The sequence below is a fragment of the Sciurus vulgaris genome (assembly GCF_902686455.1).
Source record: "Sciurus vulgaris genome assembly, chromosome: 3".
NCBI classification, from domain to species: domain Eukaryota; kingdom Metazoa; phylum Chordata; class Mammalia; order Rodentia; family Sciuridae; genus Sciurus; species Sciurus vulgaris.
In genome coordinates, this window is record NC_136463.1 from 157,769,343 (window position 1) to 157,795,461 (window position 26,119).

At 36.4% G+C, this 26,119-nt stretch overlaps 1 protein-coding gene across 3 annotated transcripts in view; it reads left to right on the forward strand.

Moving 5' to 3' along the window:
* PARD3B (par-3 family cell polarity regulator beta) overlaps positions 1-26,119 on the forward strand; it is a 1,072,202-nt gene that overhangs the window by 620,078 nt on the left and 426,005 nt on the right. For all 3 annotated transcript variants that reach the window (XM_079130568.1, XM_079130566.1, XM_079130567.1), the window contains exon 15: positions 1,826-1,941. In XM_079130568.1, the coding sequence (XP_078986694.1) occupies positions 1,826-1,941 (116 nt within the window). The remainder of the gene's footprint in view (positions 1-1,825; positions 1,942-26,119) is intronic.

Here is a 26,119-nt window from a genome sequence, read left to right on the forward strand (position 1 = left end):
ATGTCCTCATTCAAAGACCACCATAGTCCACAGAAATAAAGAAAATATTAGTAATAGCTCCCATTTATTGAACTCTTAGCATATGTGAGGCATTATTCTTAGTATCGAGCATTCCTTAATTTATTTAATAATTACGACATTCTTATAGAGTAAACCCTACTACTTTATCGATGAGGCCACACACCCTGATATCTCCCCAGTCTCTAACCTACCTTAGTTCTAGCCCTACTGAGAGTCTGACAAAAACAGAAATGGCAAGGAAACTGTGAAAAAAAAAATCTGGAAAAACCTAGAAACTCACAGTCATTTAGGAAGCAAAAGCAGGTCTATTTATTAATCTGCTCATTCATTAACTGAGCACTTCTATAGCACTTGCTCTCTGTGAGATGCTAGTCTACTTACTTCCTAAATCTTTAACTCATTCTATCTTTTTGACCACCCCATAACATAGAGAATGTAATTATATTCATTTTCTATGTGAATAGTACATTAAAATTTACATGTGAGGACATTTATGAACAGAGAAGTGACACCTTGCTCAGGTCACACAGCGAGTAAGTAGCAGAGACAGAATTAAACCTGGTCCAGGACCTTCTACTGCATCCTGGCTCTTGAGATTATCTTGTCCTGTCCATCAGGGCTGCTTCCTTAATCCACCTGCCACTGTATTAATAATGGAGGTTCATTTACTCATTCATCAATATTAGTGTAGTTGCATATTAATTTTAACAGTGCTGTCAGGGAATATTAAATGTCCACTACTGATGAGTTTCAAGAAAAGTTGAAATTATTTTGGTATATTTAATTTAAAACTTGAGATTCCTCTGTGCATTTTAGAAGAATTCTCATTCAGAAGTTATTTTTGTTACTTCGTTGTTTAAAATATCAACCTCTGCTTGAAAAACTCAACCACAGTACTTTCAGATTTCCTGAGGATGCTTAATCTGAGTTTTTTCTGCATCTGAGATTAGGATTACAAGTGATATTGAGGTAAGCCACCATACATTCTTCATAAACAGACAAGCTACTGAGAAAGTGGCTGGAATTTAATTTATGAAAAGTATACAAAAACAGTGTTTTTCTGGGTTGAAATATATGCTACTATCTATAATTCCTTTATACAAAATCCCTCATCCTCAAAAATAAATAAAATATGCAGCAAAAAGAAAATTCGTTAAGACTGAGCACAAGTACCAGGAAGCCTGTTATGGGTATTTGACACTTCTTGTGTCAAAATGGTCAACTGCTCTTTTCCTGTGACTTCCTTCTGGTATTATTGATGAATGGACTATCTGCTCAGCATTCACATTAGTTGTAGAAGATAGACCTAAATAAGGTAGAAAACCAAACTCCCTCAGCCATCAGTCATTCAGCAAGATGGTTTTCTCTGAGGAAAAACCCTTTCACTTGTGTTTAAATGAAGGGCAAGCTTATCCTGCAGAAATCTCAGCCCACTTTAGAGCACTGTTAGTATCTGGTGACAAGCTATGACGTGCTAGTGCTTTCCATGCACCCCTTACCCACTCCAAGTTATATATGGTTTAGTAGGATCCCAATTAACAGAAATCAGCAAAGAGACAAACATGATATTAGCTAGAGAATGTTTTATTTAAATTGTACTGCAAGATAAAATACATGAAAACAGGGTTGCTATACCTTATGAAAGAAACCTGAGATTTAAGAATTGGTTCAAAATATATATACAAATGGGCTGCAAAGAAGCTAATAGGTACTATGTTCCAAAAGAGAACTGCTTTTCTCTCTTTTACTCTCTCTTTATGATTTTATTCTAGACCTAAATATGATGCATGGCTTCTTTCCACAGCTCTGGGGTAGATTCAGCAGTATATTTTCCAGATCAGCACATCAACTTCAGATCTGTGACACCGGCCAGGCAGCCTGAATCAATTAACCTGAAAGCCTCGAAGAGCATGGACCTTGGTAAGTGAGGGGGAGGTGACATCCAGGTCAGCTCTCCAGCCTCAGCCCATCTATCTTCCCAAATGTCCAGGTTTTGTTTCTTTAACTCAAACCTCAGGGAGCAAGGTCTGCAGAAGCCTGGAGGCTGGGACTGGTCAGCCTATCTTCCTATCTCTTTCACACATTTAATTATAATTACCCCCTTTGTAAAAGTAAGAGAGATGACTTCCTTTATTAGGTCAGAAAAACATGATTCCCTCTGGAGGTTCTGAATGCCACAAGCATCTTTAACTCACCTGCATTTGTGTGTGCCCTCTGGTCTCCCCCGGTGCGTTTCATTCCAAATGGACATACCTGTTGCAGGGCCTGGGGACATGATGTGGGTAAATGGTGCTCCCCATGCTTCTCCTGTGTTCTGCATGTGTGATGGGTAGGGAAGGCAAAAATGAAGATTGCTGTCTTCAAATGCCCATCCCCTGTGATACTGGAGGGAAGAAGGGTCACTTGGGTTTGCCAGATGGAGAGTATCAAGGTACTTGGGCTGGTCTGAACAACCTCACCAGTCTTCTGAGCACCACAAGCATTTGTGGATGACTCTTGGCTCTTGGGGCAGACCAAAGAGCCATGTCAACAGTGTTCTCCAGGTCCTGGGACATGGATCCTGAAAAGACATCCAGCCATCTACAAATACTGCTGCCCTCCCATGAGCTCTCAGTACAAAATAAATTCTTAACAAAATACTCCTTGCTTCCTGAATACTCAAAGGCCAACCTCTGCAATTGTTTCTTGAGGCATATTACATTTTTCATTAATAGCCACAAGAAAATAGAATAATCAAAACTGAGTGCTCTACCAAACAATCTGATAAATAGTGCTTATCTGTTGTTCATTTACAGGAGTTCAGGAAAAGGTTCAATCCTGATGAAATGAAAAATTGATTCTATTCTCTATAAATTAACCAAACCACTGGGAAGCACTTGCTCTCGTCACCTATGGTGAGAGACAGACAGAAAACCTTAACAAGGAAGCTGCTTGAGCACTGGTCAGAAGGGTGCTTTCTCAAGCATGAATCTCTGACAAACCAAAGGAGTAATGTGTGACAGTGACATAAGTTATTACTAAAAATTTATTTCCATAAATTGCTTGATAAACATTTCCTCTCCTCTCTTGCCAGTTTCTCTGTAGAGAAGATGAATGGACAAAAACTGCTCTTAATTTCAGGGTGTAGGGAGGAGGAAAAGTATAGTGCTTTTTTTTTTTTTTTTCATTTAATTAAAAAAATGTGACCAGTATCATGGTTCTAAAAAAATCCCTGGAAAAGATAAAATAGCATAGCATCCATTTTAATTTAAGAGAGAAAAAACATTATCCAATCTGTAAAAAAATAAAACATAAATTGTGTCCTATGAAGTATTTCTGCTCTTAATTCTTATTACTGAAAACTTTATTTTTGAGAATTTTTGTCTTTTACATTGAAATCATATTTGTAACATATGTATAGTTAGCAGTCTTCCATTGCATTTTCTTGTACAAATACCACAAATGACAATAATAGTAATGTTTGTTCAATTTACAAAATTGGACAGACCCTGGGTTATTTTCTTTAGGACACAAGTACCACACTAAAAGCATTGGCTAAAACGTACCATACAGCAGAAGTATTCAGGAACATGCTGTAGAAACACTTTTAGAGTAATCATCCAAGTTTCGCCCCCCTCCAAGAAGTACCAATTTGAAGCTAATAGTTTTGCAAAGACTTTGAGGGTAAGCATTCTAGGACCATCTGGTCCCATCTCCCTATAACAGACAAAGGATAAGCTTAATAAATGTGTTGACTTTCCACTGGATAAACTCAGGTGATATCCCAAAGTTAAAAATTTGGAAATGTCTTTCCTGTTTAATTAGGGAAGTAGAATATAATTATAGTTTAGTCCTTCATATACAATCCTGAGCCAAACATGCTAAAAGGATTGGTGATGATGTCTATAAGAATAATACCCTCAGCAGGATTAAGAACCATTTTTTAAAAGTTTTTGTTTGTTTGTTTTGTTTTATTTTATTTTGTTTTTTTAAATCCTGAAGTATTTAGGTCAAATATTTTTATACCTGGAAAAACATTTTTCATGAGGTCCAAAATAAAAATAAGTCCTTTATTTATTGTATTATTAATTTATGCTCCCTATTCCTCCTTTATTAAGTCTATAGGAGCAGGGCACCATGGCATAAAATGTAACTCCACTATTCAGGAGGCTGAGGCAGGAGGATCTCAAGTTCAAGGCCAGTCTGGGCAACATAGTGAGACCCTGTCTCAAAAAGTCTGTAGTAATCTTCCAAGGCTAATTAACCATATTTGTAACATCTTTTGAATCTAAGCTAGTAGTTCAACCTGCATATTAATGAGTCATCTTTGATATGTTCAAGTGATGTTAAAAGGGAGTTACATTCACTTGTGTTTCCAGAGACAGTCAATTCCTATTATAAAAACAAAGTCTTCTCACTCCACCTCCTTTCTTTATTCACCAGATGCAAACAAGGGTTAAAGGTAGTTGTCACATAAGTCCTTCTGCGAAGCCCTCTACCCCTTTGCTTTCCCACCCATGCTATGTCTTGGTCACATGATATATTACTTTGTGTTGCTGTGAGTCTTGATTTGGTTTATTTTCCCTTCCCTTTCAGATGGAATTTAAACTTAAAGGTTTTACCTTGTATTTTGGGTGTTTGGGATTTTTGTTCATTTATATTTCCTATTTTGCACTTTACTTATTTACCCTGTGCCAGTATTTCTATTTGTTAATTCTTTTTCTCTCATTTTTAGAATATTGCAGGTATGTTGCAAATAATTTCTTGTAATTTGTTACCTTCTTAGCTTGATTATGATACCTTTTACCATAAACAGTTTTAGTCCCAGAGTCAAATATTTCTATCTTTTCTTTCTTTTGACTTTTTGGTTTTGTGTTTTTCCCATTTATTTTCTTCTAGAGGCCTTTTTTAAGTTAAGCAATTTACATTCTATTTTATTCATGGTATATGAAGTAGGAGAGTATTTCTCCACAAAAATAACAAATTATTAATAATATTTATTGAGTTTTCCATCCTTTCTATTAACTTAAAATGTAGCCTCATTGAATATTAAATTCCACTATACACATAAATGGGTGGGTCTATAGACACGCTCATCTATTTATACATTAATCTGCCCTGTGACGGCATAACTCAGTTTAAAATATCATGCTATTACTTTTTATTTTGATTACATATAAGATAATCTTCCTCTGATTTTTCTTTGTAAAAAGGAAGCATCAGTTAATAAAATTTTAAAGATTACACAGGTGTGCTTCCGTGTGTGTCTGTGTCTGTGTGTCTGTCTGCCTGCCTGCCTGCCTGCCTGTCTGTTTGAGTGACTGTTAATTATAACATTTGCTGTTGGTTCTTGACAGAAATACTTTATCAAGTTAAATAAGTTTCCTTCTACTCCTAGTTTCCTGCACTTTTCCATCTCTCCCTTCTTTCCTTCAAATCAAAGATGGTCATTGAATTTTATTAAGTAATTTTAAGAATATGTATATATAGCATGATTAAATATATTTTCATCTTCATCAATAAAATACAAGCAAGTTACCTAGTAGATTCCATAATATTAATCTTTGTTTCTTTCTGAATGAATCTAAACTTTCTCTGCACTTGAAATATCCATTCAATTAACTACAGACATGTGTATTAAACCCTGCTAAAATGGGCACCATTGACTCTGTGTTCTAAAGCATAGGTGGAAAACTCAGAGTAATTTTTCTCAGTGTTATTAATTACTATATATCCCTTACAGATATTTCAGAAGCTATTTTGCCTCATGATTTGTGGATATTTTTGCTAGTGTGTGTATGGTCATATGTAAGAGAGATCAGAAATAATTAGAATGATAAGTAAAAGGAAATTCATTTTTAAATAATTGGGTATAACTATGCTTATTCAAAGGGGATAGAGTGTCATTTAAGGGACTAGGTTGATACTTCTGGGTTTACCAGAAAATCAATCTCTCCTACTAATTGTAGACTTTCCTCTATTTATTTAAATTACCAGAATTACTATGTTCAGTCTGCATCCCTTTAATTTGTTCATAATTGCGCTTGTGTGGGTGTTGAGTTGGAAGCTCTCAGAAGCTGAATAACACAGCTGCCTTTTTGGCCTTTGGCATAGGGTTTCCCCCCAAAGAGCTGCCCCCGTTGGCAGCATGCCAGGGAGTTACATTCAAAGACTTTTTGATGAGGCATAAAAATCTTTAATTTCCAGGCTTGGTGTTTTATGACCCCATAGTACTCTATAAGAATTAGTCTCAATTATTCAAGGGACAGCACTTCAGTATTTGGGCCCCTTTGTTGACCTAATCTATAGCTCCATTCAAAGTTAAGTTTAAAACACTATTTCCCACAAAAATTTTTTTAAATAGTTTTCTGTCCTGTTTCCAACTGGGCTCAGACTCCTGTTTCAAAGGGTGTCTGACACAGTTCAGAGAAGGCTCAGTAAGGGCAGTGCAGATGGAAGATGCTGGCCAGCTGTCCCGCCTCTGTTCAATGAGAGGAAATGAGCCTACAGTGATGCATGAGGCATTTAGATGAAATTTTAGCAAGTTTCCTGACAATGAAGATTGTTAACATTCCATGTTCCGTAGTCTCCTATTAAAAAAAAAAAAAAAATGTATCCCTAAAAATCAAGAAGAAAGATTGACTGATTGCCGTTCCAGATCTGTGATTCTGCATTTTTATTTTGTTTGTTGCTTGTTCTACATTCATTTTTTTAAGTTAGAAAATGTCTGTAGATACCCACAATTGAAGTCAAAATTATAAATCATCTCCTATCTACAAAGATAAATATTTGTAATACATTTTGAATATAACACTTCCATACATGTCAGATATTCCCTCTTAGTAATTTGGCATCTTTATTATCAGATCAAAGATGGGCAATTTAAAAAGTTAATTAACCCCACTCTACTATTCTAATACTTTGACTTATTATTTTTTATAATGAAGTACTTTTATATGCATTCTAGATAAGAAAAATATCCTGAAGACTGAATACATAGAATTTTTATAAAATTATATATTCTGATAACTATGATGCTGGTTTATCAATATATATATTGAACATCAATACATATTTTAATATAGATGTTTATTTAGATCCATGGCTCTTCTTTATTGTCCATCTATGAGCAATACCTCTGTAAATGGCAAAAGCTGAATCAGAGACTGTTATTTTGACTATAAGTTTGACTTAAAAAGCAAAAATGAAAACCTGTTTGGTAAAGAAAAATTAATGATAACAATAAAAGTGTCTACTGACCTTGTAAGTCACCAAGGAAGTACACAAAAAATATAGTCAGATGTATGCCCTATGCTTCAGGAAGGCAAAATTAAGAAATTATATTCATTCATTAAAGAAATATGTATCAAGGACCTACTCTATGCCAGGAATGCTGTAAATACTGGGGATTCAGTTAAGTTGGCTAGAGGCATGGTACTCACTATTGTACCTAGATCAAAACCCTAGCAGGAAAGGAATACCCAAGAGTTAAGGAAAGATTTCCAAAAGGAAATTCTGACATTGTGATGATAACTTATCTCAGAGAACAAGAAAAGAAGAGGCATCTGAAGACACTGTTGTAGTTGCTTCAAGAACTCACTGATAACCTTGGTTATGTGGCTAAGAGGAAGAGAGGAGCAAATGGTAAGAAAAAAGTAATCTAGAAGAATAAATGCAGGAAGAACTAAGCAGCTGCATGAGCTGAGGCTTAAAGCATAGCAAGAGAAAATGTGAGGTGATCCATTGTTTAGAACTCCTAACAGATGTCAGCAGGAAAGAAAAGCCTCCTGGCTCCTGAGTTAATTTTACCTTCATGCACACAAGAGAGTGATGTTCAAACTGGAAATGCAGGACTTCCTGGGAATGGAGGTCAAGACGGTCGTCATCCCTGTGCACTCAAAGGATGGAGATCGTGAATCTGCTGTCTTCGATTATTAGAACTTGCCACCCATAGGCTTTGCACCAGAATCCAGGAAGCAAATTACCAGTTTTCACAGAGATGAATTCCAGACTCGGCTCACGATCTCAATGCTGATCCTGAGAAGCTGTCAATGTTTGTGAAATGAAGTAAATAAAATAAGTACATGGTGATCACAAGCAACCTCCATAGAATCCTTCAAAAAACTGTTGTCTCCTTTCCTTTTTGATAGGATTTCTATACTGGTAAAATCAAGAAAGAATTATAGCTATGGGTTATATTGATTTCTACAAAGGTATTGCAGTTTGTTTTCTGATTAAGATTGATGGGTCAAATTATATTCACTTAGGTGTCGGTATTAGAATACCTTTCCCTGAAATGTGCAAATTGGTGGCTTGTTGTCACTCGGACGGATATTAAGCAAATACCAAAAGACGCTGTACTTGGCCCTATCATTGTGTTCCAGTAAAACTCAACAGAGTTTGGTGAAGATCTGTGTGTAACTTGGATGGAGGCATGGCACACAATCTCACTACATTTTCAGTATCTGTTATCTTGGAGATTGGGTATATGTTAGATTGACAGAATTAGCACTCAGATGATTTCTCCAGAATTGAAGAAGATGGAATTGAACAAAGAATGATATTTTCATCCAATGAGCATTTATTGGATCCTCACCATATGCCAGGCAGTTTTCCAGGTAAATAATACAAAGCCTCAATTCTTAATGGCGTTTTCATTCTCATTAGACAAATAGATGGTAAAGTTGTATGCAGTGAATAAAAAATAAAATTTCAGATAGAAATAATTTCCTAAAAGCCAAATTCAGGTAGAGACAAAAGCTGAGGAGAGGGGAAACTATTTTTAATAGAATGGTGAAAAATGACATCCTGAAGTCAGTTTGTCAAAAAGATCAATTGTACAAGTATAGGATTCAGGAGAGTTGGCTTAATATCAACTACTTAAGAAGCCCCGTTTTTAGCTGCTTGCCTGACACAGCCACCACCAAAGCTACTTCTGTGATATCAGACAAGGAAGACAAAGGCTCTACTATATCCTGACCTGGGCTTAATATATTTATAGTGCTGTATTTAAATCTGAGTTAGATATTTTAATAGATAGAAAGACAGTACAGAAGGCATTCAGATATTATTGAGAGGCCCAGAAACCACATCCAATGAAAAGCAGTTGAAAGAAATAAAGATATGCCTGGAAGAAAAATGACTTAAGAAGCATAGGAGAGCTCTCCTTAGATATTTTCATAGCTGACATAGAAAACTCAAATTTGCTTAAAATTGAATGCACACTCCAAATGTCTCAAGCAATGAAAACCACATCAGAAGCTGCATGAAGATTACAAACTTTGAAATCTAGGAAGGTATTAATGATGGAAAACTGAATTCTGGTTTGTGGCATTTTGGGTATATGAAAGAAAAAACATGTATAAATTAAAACAGCTCTTGAAGACCAAGAAACAAAATTCACTAACATTACAGAAAAGAGACCATGGTATATTTTTCAGAGTTTGGGAGAAAATAACAGTTGGGACAAATCACAGGTCAGCACACAGGGTCAATCTTAGGCACCTCTGGAGAGGATGAGAAACCAGTAAAGAAAATAAATGATCTCACACTGTTTACAGCACCCCCACCCAAAGCAGAACTCTTTCAAAACATTAAGAAGAGCAACATTAGGATTAGCTAAAACCTTACATATAATTAAATTCTAGATAATTGCTACATTTAAAAATGAAAATGAATTAGAATTAACCAAATATAGAGATAAACATCACTTTCCTAGATCTGTAACTAGATCATTATTTTAGATGTACCAGAATAATGCACATTCTGTTTAAAATTTGTTAAAATTACTATGTGAGTTGGAGGCAAAGGTGTAAAAATGGTTTTCTATGTCAGTGACATGCTTCTCTTCCTCTAAGTCCTTATGGACCCTATTTTTTATGCACTCTAAGAAATATATTTTTGAGATGAATTTGGGTTGCTTATTACTATTAATTAGAAAATGAAGCCTATTGTGTGTAAATGGTGCTTTTATACTGCTTTCCATGTTCCCAGACTTGTCTAAAAGTCGTGGCACATTCCAGCCCACCCCTGTCAGACTCCCTTCTAATGAATCAATGCACACAAATGCCCTAAGTATAGTTGCTATCATTTACCATTTGTTGAATGAATGAATCATTTGTCTCCACCTGAAAAAAAAAAAAAATTCCTTTGAAGCAAATGCTGAACCTGGTGCCTTTGCATAAGGGATTTGGTGTTGTTTTAGCAATAGTAGCAGTCACAGGAAAGCTGCTGGTATTGTTAGATGGAGCGGCTACAGCTCCTACAGTTTTCTGGTAATTGGTGGTTGACTTAAGTTGTCAATATAAATAAATTCTTCTTGAATAAGCATTATGAAACCCTGTGAAAAGTTCACCTGTGGATCCGATATGTCGATCTTTAATTCAATCATGGAGGCACAGATGGTCTCAAGTGTTGCCATGCGGTTTTTCACTAAGATTATATTTTCTCCAGCTGAGGGATTGGTTAGTGGAATATGTAGATAATTTAAAAATTCGCTGTCTGGAAGAAAGATTCAAAGCTCTGTTTTCCCACAAGAGATATAAAGAGGACTATAAAGTTTAGAAATGTTTGTAACTGAACCTTAACTGATGATATTTTGCCAATAGCCAACCCATGCAGGTTTTTCTTAAATTGACCTCCAAATATTTACAGTATTATTTGTGCTCTGATGGGAAATCTTGATCAATGGGAAAACTACCTTATCCTTTAAAACTGAAATGTTCTGGGCTCCCTTTCAAACTTGAGTTAGTACAGATATTGCTTTCTTCCTTTTTGGGGTTCAATTGAAACTCTCCTTCTAAGACTCTAAGACTTTTAAATGAAGACAAATATGAACTTTTCCTGCTCACTTGCCTTTGTTTCACAAACCATTGTTCATGCTTAAATGAAATTCTGTGTTCCTTTTAAAAGAACTTTTATATTAATATGAGAACATCTTCATAAAAATATGAAGCTGAAAAAGCTATTCAAAGAATGCAACAAAATACTTCAATTCTCCTTGAAAAAAAATGAGCCAAATCCATTTTAGTTGTTTTGAAGTGACAGTTTCATTAATTGAAAGTATTATATTTAGTATATAATTAAATATTAGTATAATAAAATATATGACATGATATAAGAAATATATGTTAAATGAAGTTTGTCAGTTTTATAACTATCCTTCTGATTGGAATTCTGAATGACTAAAATTTGCTATTGGTAACATTTTAATTTTAGGCAGAGATTAAAGCTACTATAGGGAGGTGCATTTCTCTCATTTTTAGGCAACTATGTTTAGTTTGTTCTTTAAAAAGAGAAACAGCTTTAGTCTTGCATAGTTTACTTTAATGTATATGTATCTTTACTCTTATACTCTAATTTTTTTCTAAGATTGATTGTACCAAACATACACTTTTAGATTTGTTAGGAACAGTCTAGCCTAAATATTATTCTTAGCTCCTACAAACCTTTTTTTTTTTTTTTTTTTTTTTACATACTGCATTTGGATTCGTTGTACACAAATGGGTACATCATTTCGTTTCTATGGTTGTGCACAATGTAGAGTCATACCATTTGTGTAATCATACATGTACATAGGGTAATGATGTCTGTCTCATTCCACCATTTTTAACACTCCCCTCCCTCTCATTTCCTTCATAATCTAAAGTTGCTCCAGTCTTCTCTCACTCCCCTCCTTCCCACCCTCAAAATTTGCTTTTGAACAAATGGAGCATGATTCATTTGCCTAATATTATATTATTTGCATAAAAGTTTTTTCCAGTTCTTCCCTTTTAGGAATAGCAATGCATGAAGCTTGCTACTGCATCAACCTTTGTAAACAATCATCATTGTAAGTCTCTATAATTCTTTGGCCAGAATGATTTAGCCAGGTGTGGTAGCTCACACCTATAATCCAAGAAAATTGAAAAGCTGACACAGGAGGGTCTCAAGTTCAAAGCCAACCTCAGCAATTTAGTGAGGTTCTAAGCTGAGAACCTATTGCAAATAAAAATAATAATAATAAAAAGGGGTGGGAGTGTGGCTCAGTGAGTTAAATCCCTAGCAATACCCCCCCACAAAAAATGATTTAAGGTTTTTGATTTATATGACTAGTTTTCCTCCAGAAGAGAAATTTTGCTCCTATCAACAGTATTTGAAAGAAAATGGGCATTTTATGTTTTTCATTTTGCCAATTTTATAGGTTTAAAAGGAGCGTTTTATTTTACTTTTAAAATTACTTCTGTGGTTAAACTTTTTTTTATCTATTTCACTGTATATCTTCTACTGTGAATCATCTGAGCATTTTCTTTATAAGGTTGGAAATTTTTAAATTAAATATCACTTCTGCAAGTAAAATGTTATTCTACATTAAAGGTCAAGTTTCAGCCCTTGCTCACAGGAGAAAACAGATATTTCACTTTCACTTTCCCAATGCCAGGTATGTTACTTGCTCCAGAGTAAATATTAATTAGTATTTTTGTGTCTCCCATTAAATGGTTATAAACTGTCTAAACATGGACCAGAAGCAAAATCAAATTCAGACTTATTTATAATAAAAACTGCTTAATCTGTGGCAAGTCAGATAATCTTTTTGAAAATAATTGATTTTTAGTTCTTTGTTGGAACACTAAAGCTACTGTCCTAACTTCATGTGAAGCATTTCCAGCTGCTTTAAGGTACCTTAGTACAAGGCTAACATCACTATAAACATCTACTCTGTTTGTTTAATGCTGAAAAGTTATATAATGCTTGAAGATACAATTTCAGTTCCATGTAAAATTCATTTATCCATCTCCTCCTTCATGCCTTCCTTTATTCATTCATTGAACAAATATTTATTGGGTATTTCTAAGTGACAACATACAACATCTTATTTCTATAGCTTACCTTTCTTAAGCAGAAATACTCTCAGGAACACAGTTTGAAAGATTAAGTACATAAACAGCAATAGCACAATAAGTGAATAAAGATGCTGAAATGATATCCAGTATGACAAAAATAACTCTACAAATTGTGGAAAAGAGGAAACATGACTCGGAAGGCTAATGTTTCAATACCCACTTGGTTTCCAGTGTTCATAAGAAAAGGTAACTAGGAACTCTATGCATGAAGGTATAAAAATTAAAGTGAAAATTAAAATAGAGATCAAATTGGAAGTTGACTAATCAAAAGTGATAGTTTTAAGTGAGCTGGGAATATGCCATCTACCCTCTGCTGATCCAGCAACTGACTGGCATAATCCCCAATCCCCAAACACTTCAGGATTGTCTTGGAAAAATCATGAGACCCTGCAATAGTTTCAGCTCAAATCCCTTATAGTAAAACAATGATATCTCAAGGAATTGGAAAACACTTAGGCCATTTTCAAAATTTGGAAAAACAAAATTAGCACCCAAATTGAGTGAAAAATTGTTTGTATTAGAGGTTTCCCCTCCCTGACTCAGCTTTTTTAAGTCAGTACTTACCAGGTAAATAATCCCAGTGCTTTCTCTGTATCCAGAGGCTACAGGAAAATCATAGTGGTCAAGTCCTCTAGCTTTAAACCAGCAAAGCAACCTTAGCAAAGATCAAAGTCTATTTGTTAATAGAAAAATAGATGTTCAAAAAATTTACTTGAAAATTGATAGATTGAATATTTTAGTAGTGCATTGAATGACAAGGAATGATTAAATAAATTTGGGAAACACAAACAAAGGTTAAAGAGGTGGCTTAGATATGGGATTGTTCAGAACCTTCCACGTATTTTATGTATGCTGCTAGGCTTCGAGATATAACTTCAAGATATAACCTGTGCGGCAGTCCCCAAATTCATTTGATCTCAGAAACTTTGAGTATGGAGTCGCTGATAGATCTAGTGCTGTAAGGAATATCCTTGGCAAAGAGCAGGTGTAAATGTGTTTGTGAGGTTAGAGGGGGATGCAGAGAGGAGTGAGGAAGGATTGCCAGCAAACTGGGACACATGGAGCCATGCTGGGGGCGCAGTCTGAGAGGCAATCTCCAGGGTTGAGAGGTGTCCACAGTCACTGAACAAGTAGGAACTAGCTGCAGAGCAGCATGAGCAAGCCAGGCTGTAACCAACCAAGCACGAACTCACTGTGGACTGTGCTGACAGAATGTGACTAACTGCACTGCGGCATAAAGAATAGCACACGTACTGTGAAATGAACTCCAAGATGTTACTGTCTGTGGCCCCAAACCACCAACTGTCCTTTACAAACAGTAGAAGCATTAAATTCCTCAGCCCAACTACTCAAGCTCTGGAGCCTAATCTAGAATATGAAGAGGAAAATCACTGAAGCTCTAATAGTAACTATGTAACCATAGTCATTTCTGTTTCAGTCAGCTTTTCCACTGCTGTATCCTAAAGACCTGACAAGAACAATTCGAGAAGGAAAAAATTATTTCAGGGCTGACAGTTTCAGAGGTGTTAATCCATAGAAGGCTGGTTCCATTCCTTAGGGCTCCAGGTGAGGCAGAATATCATGGTGGACGAGTGTGGTAGAGGAAAGCAGCTCAGGACATTGCACCAAGAAGCAGAAAGAGACTAAGCTTAGCTCACAGTGTATCTGCCCCAAAGGCACACCTTTAATGACCTACCTCCTCCAGCAACACCCTACAGTTACCACCTAGTTAATCCCTATAAGGGATTAATGCACTGATTAGGTTAATGTTCTCATAACCCAATCATTTTACCTCTCAACTTTCTTGCATTGTCTCAAACATGAGCTTTTTGGGGACAACTAATATCTAAAGCACAACAATAGCCAATGATTTTTGAGCACTTAGTTTGTGCTAGGCAATTTTTCGCATAGGAATTTCACAGCCATTTCTATTAGTCAACATTATGTTACTGTAATGAAATATGCAACACAGGCTACTTACAATGCAAAGAAAATTTTATTTAGTTCACGTTATAGGTGGGCCATGTTGGTCTGGCCTCTGGGGAAGGCAATTTGGCAATGGCAGGAGCACATGTTGCAGTGAATGGTCACATCTTCAACCGGAGCAGAGAGAGAAAGAAACCAAGTCCCCACAGTCCCCTTTCAGGGTATGCCCCCAGTGACATAAGGACCTCCCACTAGGTCCCACATCTTAAAGGTCCACAGCACCTTCCCATATTGCTACCCTAGGGACTAAGCCTTTATACTGAACCTTTGAGGGACACTTGACACCCCAGACCATACCACTGTTGTACAGATCATGTAATCAGGACATAAAAAGATTGACTTGTACAGGATGTCATAGCCAGTAAGTGGTAGAGTCAGGATTTAAACCCAGGCACATTTAATTTTGATGGCTAGTCTCCAAATCATTATGACTTTCTTTTTCAAAGGAAGCTTATTAACTTCCTAGTCTTACCTTTAAAACTGAAAGACAGATTCTTACTTCTATTTAAAGTATATCTTTCATTCAGGACCCATTCAAGTGTTGCCTGCTCTAGGGGGCTGTCATCTTTTTCTAGCTCTTTCTCTGAATTCCTAAAGCAGTAACCATTGGTATTAGTAATTTTAGTAAAGAATCGCATACTCTTTTGGACACCTACCAAGTGAGAATTTTTTTCTCACGAATCAGATTGCAAGCTCCCATAGGTTCATGCTTTATGCTTCTTGGGCACCTCCTCTCACCACCTTGCGTGTGTAGGTGCGTCCAGGACGGTTGAATGAACGAATGCTCTTAGAACAATCTGGCTGCAATCTCAGCAACCCCATTGATCTCTGTGATTGATCTGGCTGATCTTAACTAAGTAGGCAGATTTTCCTTTCTCATATCAAGAGGTTAAATTAATAAAAATACAACCAGATGATTAAATATATGTGAATGAAAATGCAAATAAGTGTCTGGTCTGGGTAGCAAACTAGAATTGGGATAAAGACATTTTAGGAAGGTGCACAGTTCTATACACTATGGTCACATTCTCTGACCCTGACAAGTTCTGTTCATTTGAAGGGAAGGTATTTGGGAAAGGCTTATAAAAAGAATGTGTTTAAGGAAAGAATAAAACACAGGGAATATATCAGGCCAAAGGCTTCAATTTCATTAAATAAAGAAGAATGAAAGCAGTTGTTTAAAACTTGAAGAAAAGGGCCGTGTGCTTTATTTTCTAATTGGAGGAATCTATGAATAAATTAGGCAATCACTTGACATAATTGATTTAGATCTTGTGAATTCACATGCACTGCAAGAGAGGGTAAATTAGATCAAATTGTTTGTGGCCCCTCCTTGTCTTCTGTTCTTTGCAGATATTCTTTCTTCCTTTGTATTCCTCCGTGTTTCCATTCCATTTTTGTATTTACTTTTCTTAATCTAAAGAAGCATATATTTTTACTTACATTACTTTTAATTTTAAGGATTTTTTTCCTTTTTGTTGTAGAATTAGGGTTGACAATATTCTGTAATAAAAAAAAAAACTTTGTGTTTCTTATTTATGAATCCCATTTTCATTTTCTATAAATCTGTTTGCACAAGAAGAACATATCTGTACAAAAACCCAGGGCCATGGGAATTATACTCCAAACATGCTTGAACTGCTTGCTTTTACCTGAAGCAACATGAAATTGAATTACATTAGTATAGAGCAATTTGGTTGCATGTCAGCTGTGGCAAATAGCATGTAAGCTGAATATTTAGAGATTTTGCTCACCTTGGGTCACACAGAGTTGGTTGTCTTGACAAATATCCCAAAGTGAACCCCCCCCCCCAAAAAATTGTTTTTAAATCAAAGAACACAACTGACTCAAAATAAATTGAAAATATTCTAAATGGTTTAAATGCATGGTGCTGACTTACCCATTACAGCTTCAAACTTTATGCAAATTTTTATCCACAAAGCAATTTTTATATTTAGATTTAATCAAAGAATTTAATAATGCAAGTGAAATCTATTTACTGCAACCTCATATGCTAAGGCAACTAAGGAACATTAAAAGGCCCTATGTTCACATAACCCAATTTGTGCAATGTCCAGCATAGCTACCTGATGTTGATGGATATGTGAGTCAACTCTAAAATAGGCTAAATTAACTAAACTTTTAGATACCTAAAGCTGCATTCCTTTAAAAAATAGTACTTAACCTAAAGTGCTTATCCATGACCACACCATAATTTGCAAATGTTCCTATGTTAAAAACATGGTCACAAAGTCATTTTGGCAAAAATTTCTAAGAACAGCTCAGTATAATTGTCCATCCCACTGGGACAACAGATCATTCTGGGATATGCTCCAACATTAATAGATTAGGAATATTATATCCACAAAGGAAGTTTATAGTCTTAAACTATTGTTCAACATGTCTTCACTAGATACTTTTCTAAGTATGTTTTATTTTTTTATTTTTTATTTTTTTGGGATTGTTTGTCTTTTATTTTTTTATTTATTTATTTATTTATTTATTTATTTTTATTGTAAACAAATGGGATACATGTTGTTTCTCTGTTTGTACATGGCGTAAAGGCATACCATTTGTGTAATCATAAATTTACATAGAGCAATGTTGTTTGATTCATTCTGTTATTTTTTCCCTTCCCCCCACGCCTCCCACCCCTCTTTACCCTCTATACAGTACTTCCTTCCTCCATACTTGCCCCCCTCCTTAACCCTAACTCTAACCCTAACACTAACCCTTCCCTCCCCCCCCATTATGTGTCATCCTCCACTTATTAGTGATATCATTCGTCCTTTCGCTTTTTGAGATTGGCTTATCTCACTTAGCATGATATTCTCCAATTTCATCCATTTGCCTGCAAATGCCATAATTTTATCATTCTTTATGGCTGAGTAATATTCCATTGTATATATATACCACAGTTTCTTTATCCACTCATCAATTGAAGGGCATCTAGGTTGGTTCCACAGTCTGGCTATTGTGAATTGAGCAGCTATGAACATTGATGTGGCTGTATCTCTGTAGTATGCAGATTTTAAGTCCTTTGGGTATAGGCCAAGGAGTGGGATAGCTGGGTCAAATGGCGGGTCCATTCCAAGTTTTCTAAGGAATCTCCACACTGCTTTCCAGAGTGGCTGCACTAATTTGCAGCCCCACCAGCAGTGTATGAGTGTACCTTTCTCCCCACATCCTCGCCAACACCTGTTGTTGCTCGTATTCTTGATAATCGCCATTCTAATTGGGGTGAGATGGAATCTTAGGGTGGTTTTGATTTGCATTTCTCTTATTACTAGAGATGTTGAACATTTTTCCATATGTTTGTTGATTGCTTGTAGATCTTCTTCTGTGAAGTGTCTATTCATTTCCTTAGCCCATTTGTCGACTGGATTATTTGAATTCTTGGAGTAGAGTTTTTTTGAGTTCTTTATAGATTCTGGAGATTAGTGCTCTATCTGAAGTATGATTGGCAAAGATATTCTCCCACTCTGTAGGCTCTTTCTTCGCATTGCTGATAGTTTCCTTTGCTGAGAGAAAGCTTTTTAGTTTGAATCTATCCCAGTGGTTGATTCTAGCTTTTATTTCTTGTGCTATGGGAGTCCTGTTAAGGAAGTCTGGTCCTAGACCAACAAGGTGAAGATTTGGACCTACTTTTTCTTCTATAATCTGCAGGGTCTCTGGTCTGATTCCGAGGTCCTTAATCCATTTTGAGTTTAGTTTCGTGCATGGTGAGAGATATGGGTTTAGTTTCATTCTGTTGCATATGGATTTCCAATTCTCCCAGCACCATTTGTTGAAGAGGCTATCTTTTCTCCATTGCATATTTTTGGCCCCTTTGTCTAGTATGAGAAAATTGTATTTATTTGGGTTTGTGTCCATGTCCTCTATTCTGTACCATTGATCTACCTTTCTATTTTGGTACCAATACCATGCCGTTTTTTGTTACTATTGCTTTGTAGTAGAGTTGAAGATCTGATATTGCAATACCCCCTGTTTCACTCTTCCTGCTAAGGGTTGCTTTAGCTATTCTGGGTTTCTTATTCTTCCAGATGAATTTTATAATTGCTTGCTCTATTTCTGTAAGGTACACCATTGGGATTTTAATTGGAATTGCATTGAATTTGTATAGCACTTTAGGTAGTATGGCCATTTTGACAATATTAATTCTTCCTATCCAAGAACATGGAAGATCTTTCCATCTTCTAAGGTGTTCTTTAATTTCTTTCTTCTAAGTATGTTTTAGAAGGTACATTTTAAAATAAAATGCTAGTAGGTTGAGCAGCCCTACTCCCAAAACCCCAAATGCTCCAAAATCCAAAGACTTTTGAGTTCCAGCATGATGCCACGAGTGGAAAATCCATGCCTGACCTCATATGATTGATCAGTCAAAATGTAGGTAGATTAAAAATACGACATAAAATTTACTTCCAGTCATATGTTAAGGTATGTATGACGTATATGAATTTGTGTGGAGACGTGAGTCCCATCCCCAAGCTATCTCATTGTAAACATGCAATTATCTAAAATCTGAAAAAATCTGAAATCTTAAACCCTTCTGGTCTTAAACATATGGGATAAGGGACACTCAACCTGTATATAAGAGAAATACTTAGGCTTATTTGAATGAAAAGAGGAAAAAAACATTTCAGTTGGAGAAGAGATGTACTATGAATAATATATGCAAAACTAAGAAATGATCCTGAGGGTTTGCTTTGTGTTACGTTATTCCTTTCTAATCTAGAGATGTCCCTAAAAACTTAATCAATTTGAAAACACTAACTTTTTTAAAATAGAGATTGAGATATTGGGAAAATATATGACAATATACAAAGGAAGAAAACTTGAGTCAACAAAAAATATTATATATGCACAAACTCACAAGTAATTAAGAAAATTGAGATATTATATTGACAAATGCTGAAATATGCATGACCCAGTATCACAGTGCACATTTTTTGGGTGTTTAAGTCAAAGCCATTTTACTGTAAACAGTATGGTAATTGTAAAAGGCATCTGAAAGTCTTTTTTCCCCAGTAATTCTGTTTCTAGGAACCATCCTAGGAAAAAAAAGTCCAAGATTAAACCAAGATTTTAGTTAAGTATAAGGATTTTTCACTTTAGTTCACTAAAGTGAATTTAATTTTCTAGTGATTAAAGTATTAGTGAAATTATAGGATTTTAATCTAGATATAATATACTGTGGTGCATAGAAGACTTTAGTCTGTTTAATGAAATATGAAATGTTAGTGATAAAACATCAGTTGAATACAAGCAGTGTATACAATATATTAGTGCATAGGTGTATGTATGCATGTGTACATATATAAAAATAATGAAAAGAAATTTGGAAAAATGATAAAATCAGTTTTCCTCCTAGTGGAATTTGTGTGGATTATTTTATTGTTTATATGTTCCTTCTTATTTCAATTCTTTGCCACAAATGTGTTACATTTATAATTAGAATAAAAACAATTAGCATAAAATTAATTTTTAAATCGAAAAAAAGAAAGAATTCCATTCCATAGTAGAAAGAAATTAAAATATTTAACTCTGAGAAGGAGGAAAGGGATGGGATATATATTCTAACTTGGGAAGATAAAACTTTTTAATTTTGGTCAGTAGATTGCTAGACAATTCAATTGTTCTTGACTGGTTAAAATGATATTAGCTAGGAACAGGTTCCACTGCAATGTACAGCATCTGAAGGAGGCCAATTCAGTGGCTCAGTAGACCCATCAAAGACTTAGTAAATTCCTTCTCTTCTTCTACTATGCTATTCTTGACTTTCTGGCTTTTGTCCTCACATTCCTAACTTCAGAGTATCCAGATGGCTGCCCCCAGCAATCGTATCCATGTTCCAAGCTAAATAAATAAATAATAAGGTAGCAGTAGGCAAAGGGATTTGCCAACATTCTTCCCTTAATTAGGAAATTTGGTATTGTCTGAGAAGGGCTGCCCAGCACCCCAGCAAACCTCTTTCTGATCTTATTGGCCAGTACTTATATTTCATATGCCATCTAACTGGAAACTAGGGCAAATAGGTTTGTTGGTGGCATTGGGTCCGTCAACCTACAGTGTCTGCCATAACCACCAAATAAGTTTGTGATCTTTTAGTCACTGCATATGTGTGCATCAGGCAGGGATTTCTGAGTTCTTTAGAACTGAGTCCTTAGGAACTGTTTTTTCCAAACCCATTTGATGGAGCTATAGAATCAGTGAAAAAGTGGTAAGAGGCCAGTGTTCTGATTCTCTGTCCATACTCAGAAGTATCAGAGTTGCTTGGGAGAGGTGACGGTGGCATTTTTAATCAGGGATTCCAGTGAAGACTAAGATATATGAAGGAGACACCCGGGTGGGACAACAGCAAATTGTCAAACTGTCATTTTTCTTAATGTCTCTAAAGCAATGGTTTGAAAGTTTATTTTTGTGATGCTGGGGATTAAACCCAAGGATTTGTGCATGCTAAGCAAATCCTTTACCACTGAGCACAACCCCAGCCCTAAACTTTATATTTTTATGTCCTGAATTGTTGAGATAATTTTTTTGTTTGAATTGTCTAGAAATCTACTAACAAAAATTAAAAAGTTTTATCTTCCCAACTTAACCTATATATCCCAAGTGACAGTAATCTTTTTCTTTTTTTTAATTAGTCATGATAGGCACAGAACATAGAGCCTATGAACTTTTACAGAAAGTATGAGATTTAAGCAAAATCATCAGCTAATGTATAAAATAAAATGTCAAATTTGAAATTCATAAATGTTTATCCCTGAAATGAGCTTCATGACAATTCTATTAATCATCGCAATTAGAATTTATTGTAAATATTATGTTTGCAAATCATTTGTATTGGGGGGTTAAAAATAAACATTGTTTTAAAATACAACCTGTAATTCACTTATAACCAAATAATTTTAAATAAATTTTTAAAACTTAAATCTCAAATTTTATAGCAAAATTTTATTTAGTGTAGCAGGAGTTGGGACAGAGAAGGAGGAAATGCACCATAATCACAGTCCATTGCTTTTACTTTTTCCCTTCGTTGGTCAGCAGCCCCTGAGATATCCAAAGAAATCCTGGTCTAAAAAAAAAAAAAAAAGATATTAAAATTGCTGTCTGTGAGGTCACTTTAGATTCTGGATTAGCAATTGTCTGTTTTTTTGTATTAATGTTTTCTATTAGTTCAACCTTGTTCAAGTTACTTAATATACCTCAACACCTTCCAAAAAGATAGATAGTAGATATTTAATATGTATGTGTAACCGCCTATTCTGCAAAAAGGAGTCTGATTTAAGTGAGCTCATCTAATAGATCGGTATAAAATACTGGATGAGTTCACTAGAGTGTGTGCAGAATTTTGTGCATCCCATTTAAGTGGATGGTTGTGTGCTCTGAGTTGGAGAGACAGCACATAAACCCCAAAGTTAATAACCTCTAATAAACAATGAGTCTGGATGACAACTTTTCAAAATCTATTACACACTAGTAGCCCTGGTTTTGCACAGTTTGCATATTAAACAGATGATAGTAGATTCTGGGCAGAAATATAGACAGCATTATATACTTCAATGCATGCCAGGAGAGAAATCTTTTTGATAGCACTTATTGTAGCCAAGAACAGAGCAGCTATACAATTCCCAGCCAGAAACCAGATGCCAAAATTAATTCATGCAAGATAAAATGGGCTGGCATCTCACTGTAAAGTCCATGAGCTCTGGGGAAAATGTGCACAGAAATCCTGGGTAGCTCATGTTACAGGGGCTTGGGGGTCATAGTTCATTGCGAGCCGGCCAGCTCAAGAAACACACTGAGTGATCAGAGAGCATATTTTCACCTAGCCAGCCACTGCACAGGCACATGCAAAAGTGCCGTGGAGAGAGCAGGGATCATTTTCAGTAAGGTAAGCCCTGCACATGATTTGGATACAGCAGACTTACTTGTCAGATTTGTAGGAGACCCAGCTTGGTAGGTTAGCTAATAATGTTGGATGACAGAATCAGGATTCAAAAAGATCTCAACAGGGAGAACTGGTGAGCTGCAATTCAGAAGATTAAATTTAATAGGGATAAATGTAAATTCCTGTATTTGGATTTATAAATGGAAGCAACTGCCTCCTGTCTGTCTCCCATCCAATTTATTTTCCACTCTGCAGCTTGGGTGATCTTTTTAAAACACAAATCAGATCATGTCACGTCCTTGCTAAAAATCCCTTAACAGCATCCCGTTGCCCCGAGGATGAAGACAAAACTCATTAATGTGGTTTTCAAGACCCTCCGCGGCTGGCCCCTTCCTTTCTCCTCCACTTGTTCTCCCACCAGCCCCCCTGTCATGCCGAACACTCCAGCCATATGGAAGATTTGGGAGTTCTCATATGGGACCTGCTTTGGGGCTTTCATGTTTCCTCTGTCCCAAACCACCTCTTCATCCCTTTGGTTTAGTTCCCTAAATACATACTTCTAAGGTTCTCTGCTCAAACTTTGACTTGACAACTGTCCGTGGAATATCACTTATGTCCCAGGCACTGCTCTAGGCCCTGTGGATTAAACAGTGAACAAATAAAGCTCAAGTCCGTCCACATGGAGCTGCTGTTCTAGTAGAATGATGTCTAGTGGTGAGTGCTTTGAAGACAAATGGAGCAAGATGAGATAATAGTGATGGAAAGCTGGTGTTGGAAGGCCCTACTTCACGTAGAGGGGACACCGAGGACCTCTGACGAGGTAGTGTTTAAAGAGAGATGATTGAAGAGGGTGGGGACTGTGTGGCGGTCTGGGAGAATGGCACTGTGGTCAGAAGGAAGAGCACATTCCACTGCCCTGAAGAGGGGCGTACATGGCACTTTGGAAACTGTGGTCAAGTCCAAAGTGGGTCAAGTACACTGAGCAAGGGGAACAGTTCAGAAGAATGAAGCTGGAGCAACTTCTGGCATGCAGCCTAGGCAGGGTTCAGAAGCTGTGGTGAACCTTCAGATGGTCTTCTAGATGTTGTTGGAAGGTATTGAGAGGTTTCAAGCCAAGAACCTTCATGAATACATTTTGTTGTCGTTGTTGTTTTAAAAGGATTACAGTAGCTGTTCTTTGGAAGATAGGACCAAGCACAGAATCCCCAAGTTTAGTCAGGGGTTATAACATCTGTCAAGGGAGAGCTGGAGGAGCTTTGAATGCATACATTTGCTACACTTATCACACTCCTTGTGATTACTTTTGGGAAACCCTGCCAGTTCAGGGCTCAGGGCTAACTGTCCCAATCTCAGTGCCCAGCATTGTGGCCACCGTACCTACCACAGGCTCTGCAGCGATATATGTCATACAACGAAAACCTGACTCACAGCAGTTAACATAAAAGGACCTCAGGGTTTGGAACTGACTGTGGCACAAAGCAAAGAATGAGCCAGCAGAAGCCCAGTTTTGGCTGTCCCAAGAAAGCTAGTGCATAAAAAGCCTGGGATGGAGGGTAAGAGGTAGGCAAAAGTCGGAGGCGCCTCTGTGCTGTTTTGACCACATCCCAACGTTGACCTGACCAGACACGGTTTCTCTTCTGCCTTCTTTCTAATAATGAAATCTTTTCTTTTCCTCTTTTTTGGGGGGAGGTGGGTGGGTACAGGGACTTGAACCCAAGGTTGCTTTACCATTGAGCTATATCCCCAGTCTTTTTATTTTTATTTTTTTTTATTTTGAGGAAGATTCTCTTTAAGCTGCTGAGGGTCTTGCTGAGTTGCTGAGGATGGCCTGGAATTTGCAAACCTCCTGCTTCAGCCTCCCCAGTCTCTCAGATTAGAGACATGCGCCACTGTGCCCTGCTAATAATGAAATCTGTCAATCACAGGCCACATACTGGATTTATCTGTGGTTCTCTATTGCTTTATTCCCATATTCACATAATAAGTTCTCTGTGATGTTAGTTAGATATTTCTTTTTTCTCCCTCTTTTAGGGCCTTGATACCATATGAAGAGAAGTCCAGGTCTTTTCTAATAATTTTCCAAATTGTATAAGGGTAAAATAACTTAGAACATAATTTGGTATGAAATCTATTCTAGTAGGTAGTGGTGAGTAATAGAAATATCTAGCTCTTGAAGCCAAAGTCATTAGCAAAACCTTACTCTTGGCTCACGTAGTGGATAGAATTTGTGCTTTTAAGTTAGGAATGATTCAGGTCCCACCTATTCCATTTGCAAACTTTATGACATAACCCTCCTCAGCCTGAGTTCTCTCCAATGTAGAATGAAGATAATAATTTTCTTCTCCCAAGTTTTGTAAGAATTAAATGAGGATAATATGTTGAAATACTTGCTATGATTTTTGATTCATGATAATTTGGTAGTTTTAGTTCCTTCCTCTTATCTTTGTTTTTTTAAAAGTCACTAGATAACATAGAAATGTACATTTTAAATAGTGAAGTTAGAGGTGTGTTTTGAATTGATAGTGAACAATGTTGATTTGTTGTGTGACTCTAAAGGTAACCTGTACCATTTTTTTGATGGTTTAAACAATATCAATTATTGCTGACAATAGAAATGTTTCCCAAGTATCTAGGAACCATGGGGGTTTCTATCATTTGGGTACTATAAAGAGTCTAACCATGGTAGTTCCCAGGAGTGCAAAGAAATAATTTTCCTAGGAGGGATTTCAAATGAATAATCTTTTGCCTATCACACATAGATTTTTAAAAAATGGATCATAGACTCCATAAAACTAATCTTTGAAGACCTTTGTAAACTACATTGAGGTTGCCCACAAATCACCATACAGAGTAGAAAGCAGTGCGTATACTTGGGAGGCAAAGCTAAAGGGTTGTGGGTTGGGGGTGGGAGAAGAGATGGAAAAATGTACTAGGAAGAATAGAGCCCAGCAGGGAGCTAGACCTGGAAGCATGATATTTATCCGTGTGAAGTCCGAGGTCATTCCAATAGAGAATAAAGACAATGAAAAGAAGCCAGGAATCATTGTATACAACTTTAATTAAAAGGCAATAGAGGGGCTGGGGCTATAGCTCAACTGGTAGAGTGCTTGCCTGTCAAGCACAAGGTCCTGGGTTCAATCCCCAGCACTAAAAAAAAAAGAAAGAAGAAAGAAAGAAAAAAGGCAAATAGAGGGCAATACAATGGGGGGAAAAAGGCTCCAATCTTGAATACAGAGGTAAGGAAACTATATTATTCTCTCGGCAATGGATTGCTGGTGATGGTCTTCAGTATTAAGGAAAATGGGCTGAGATGTTTAGCACAGGTTAAATCAGATGCGTGGTGGAGTGCAGGAGGCAGAGG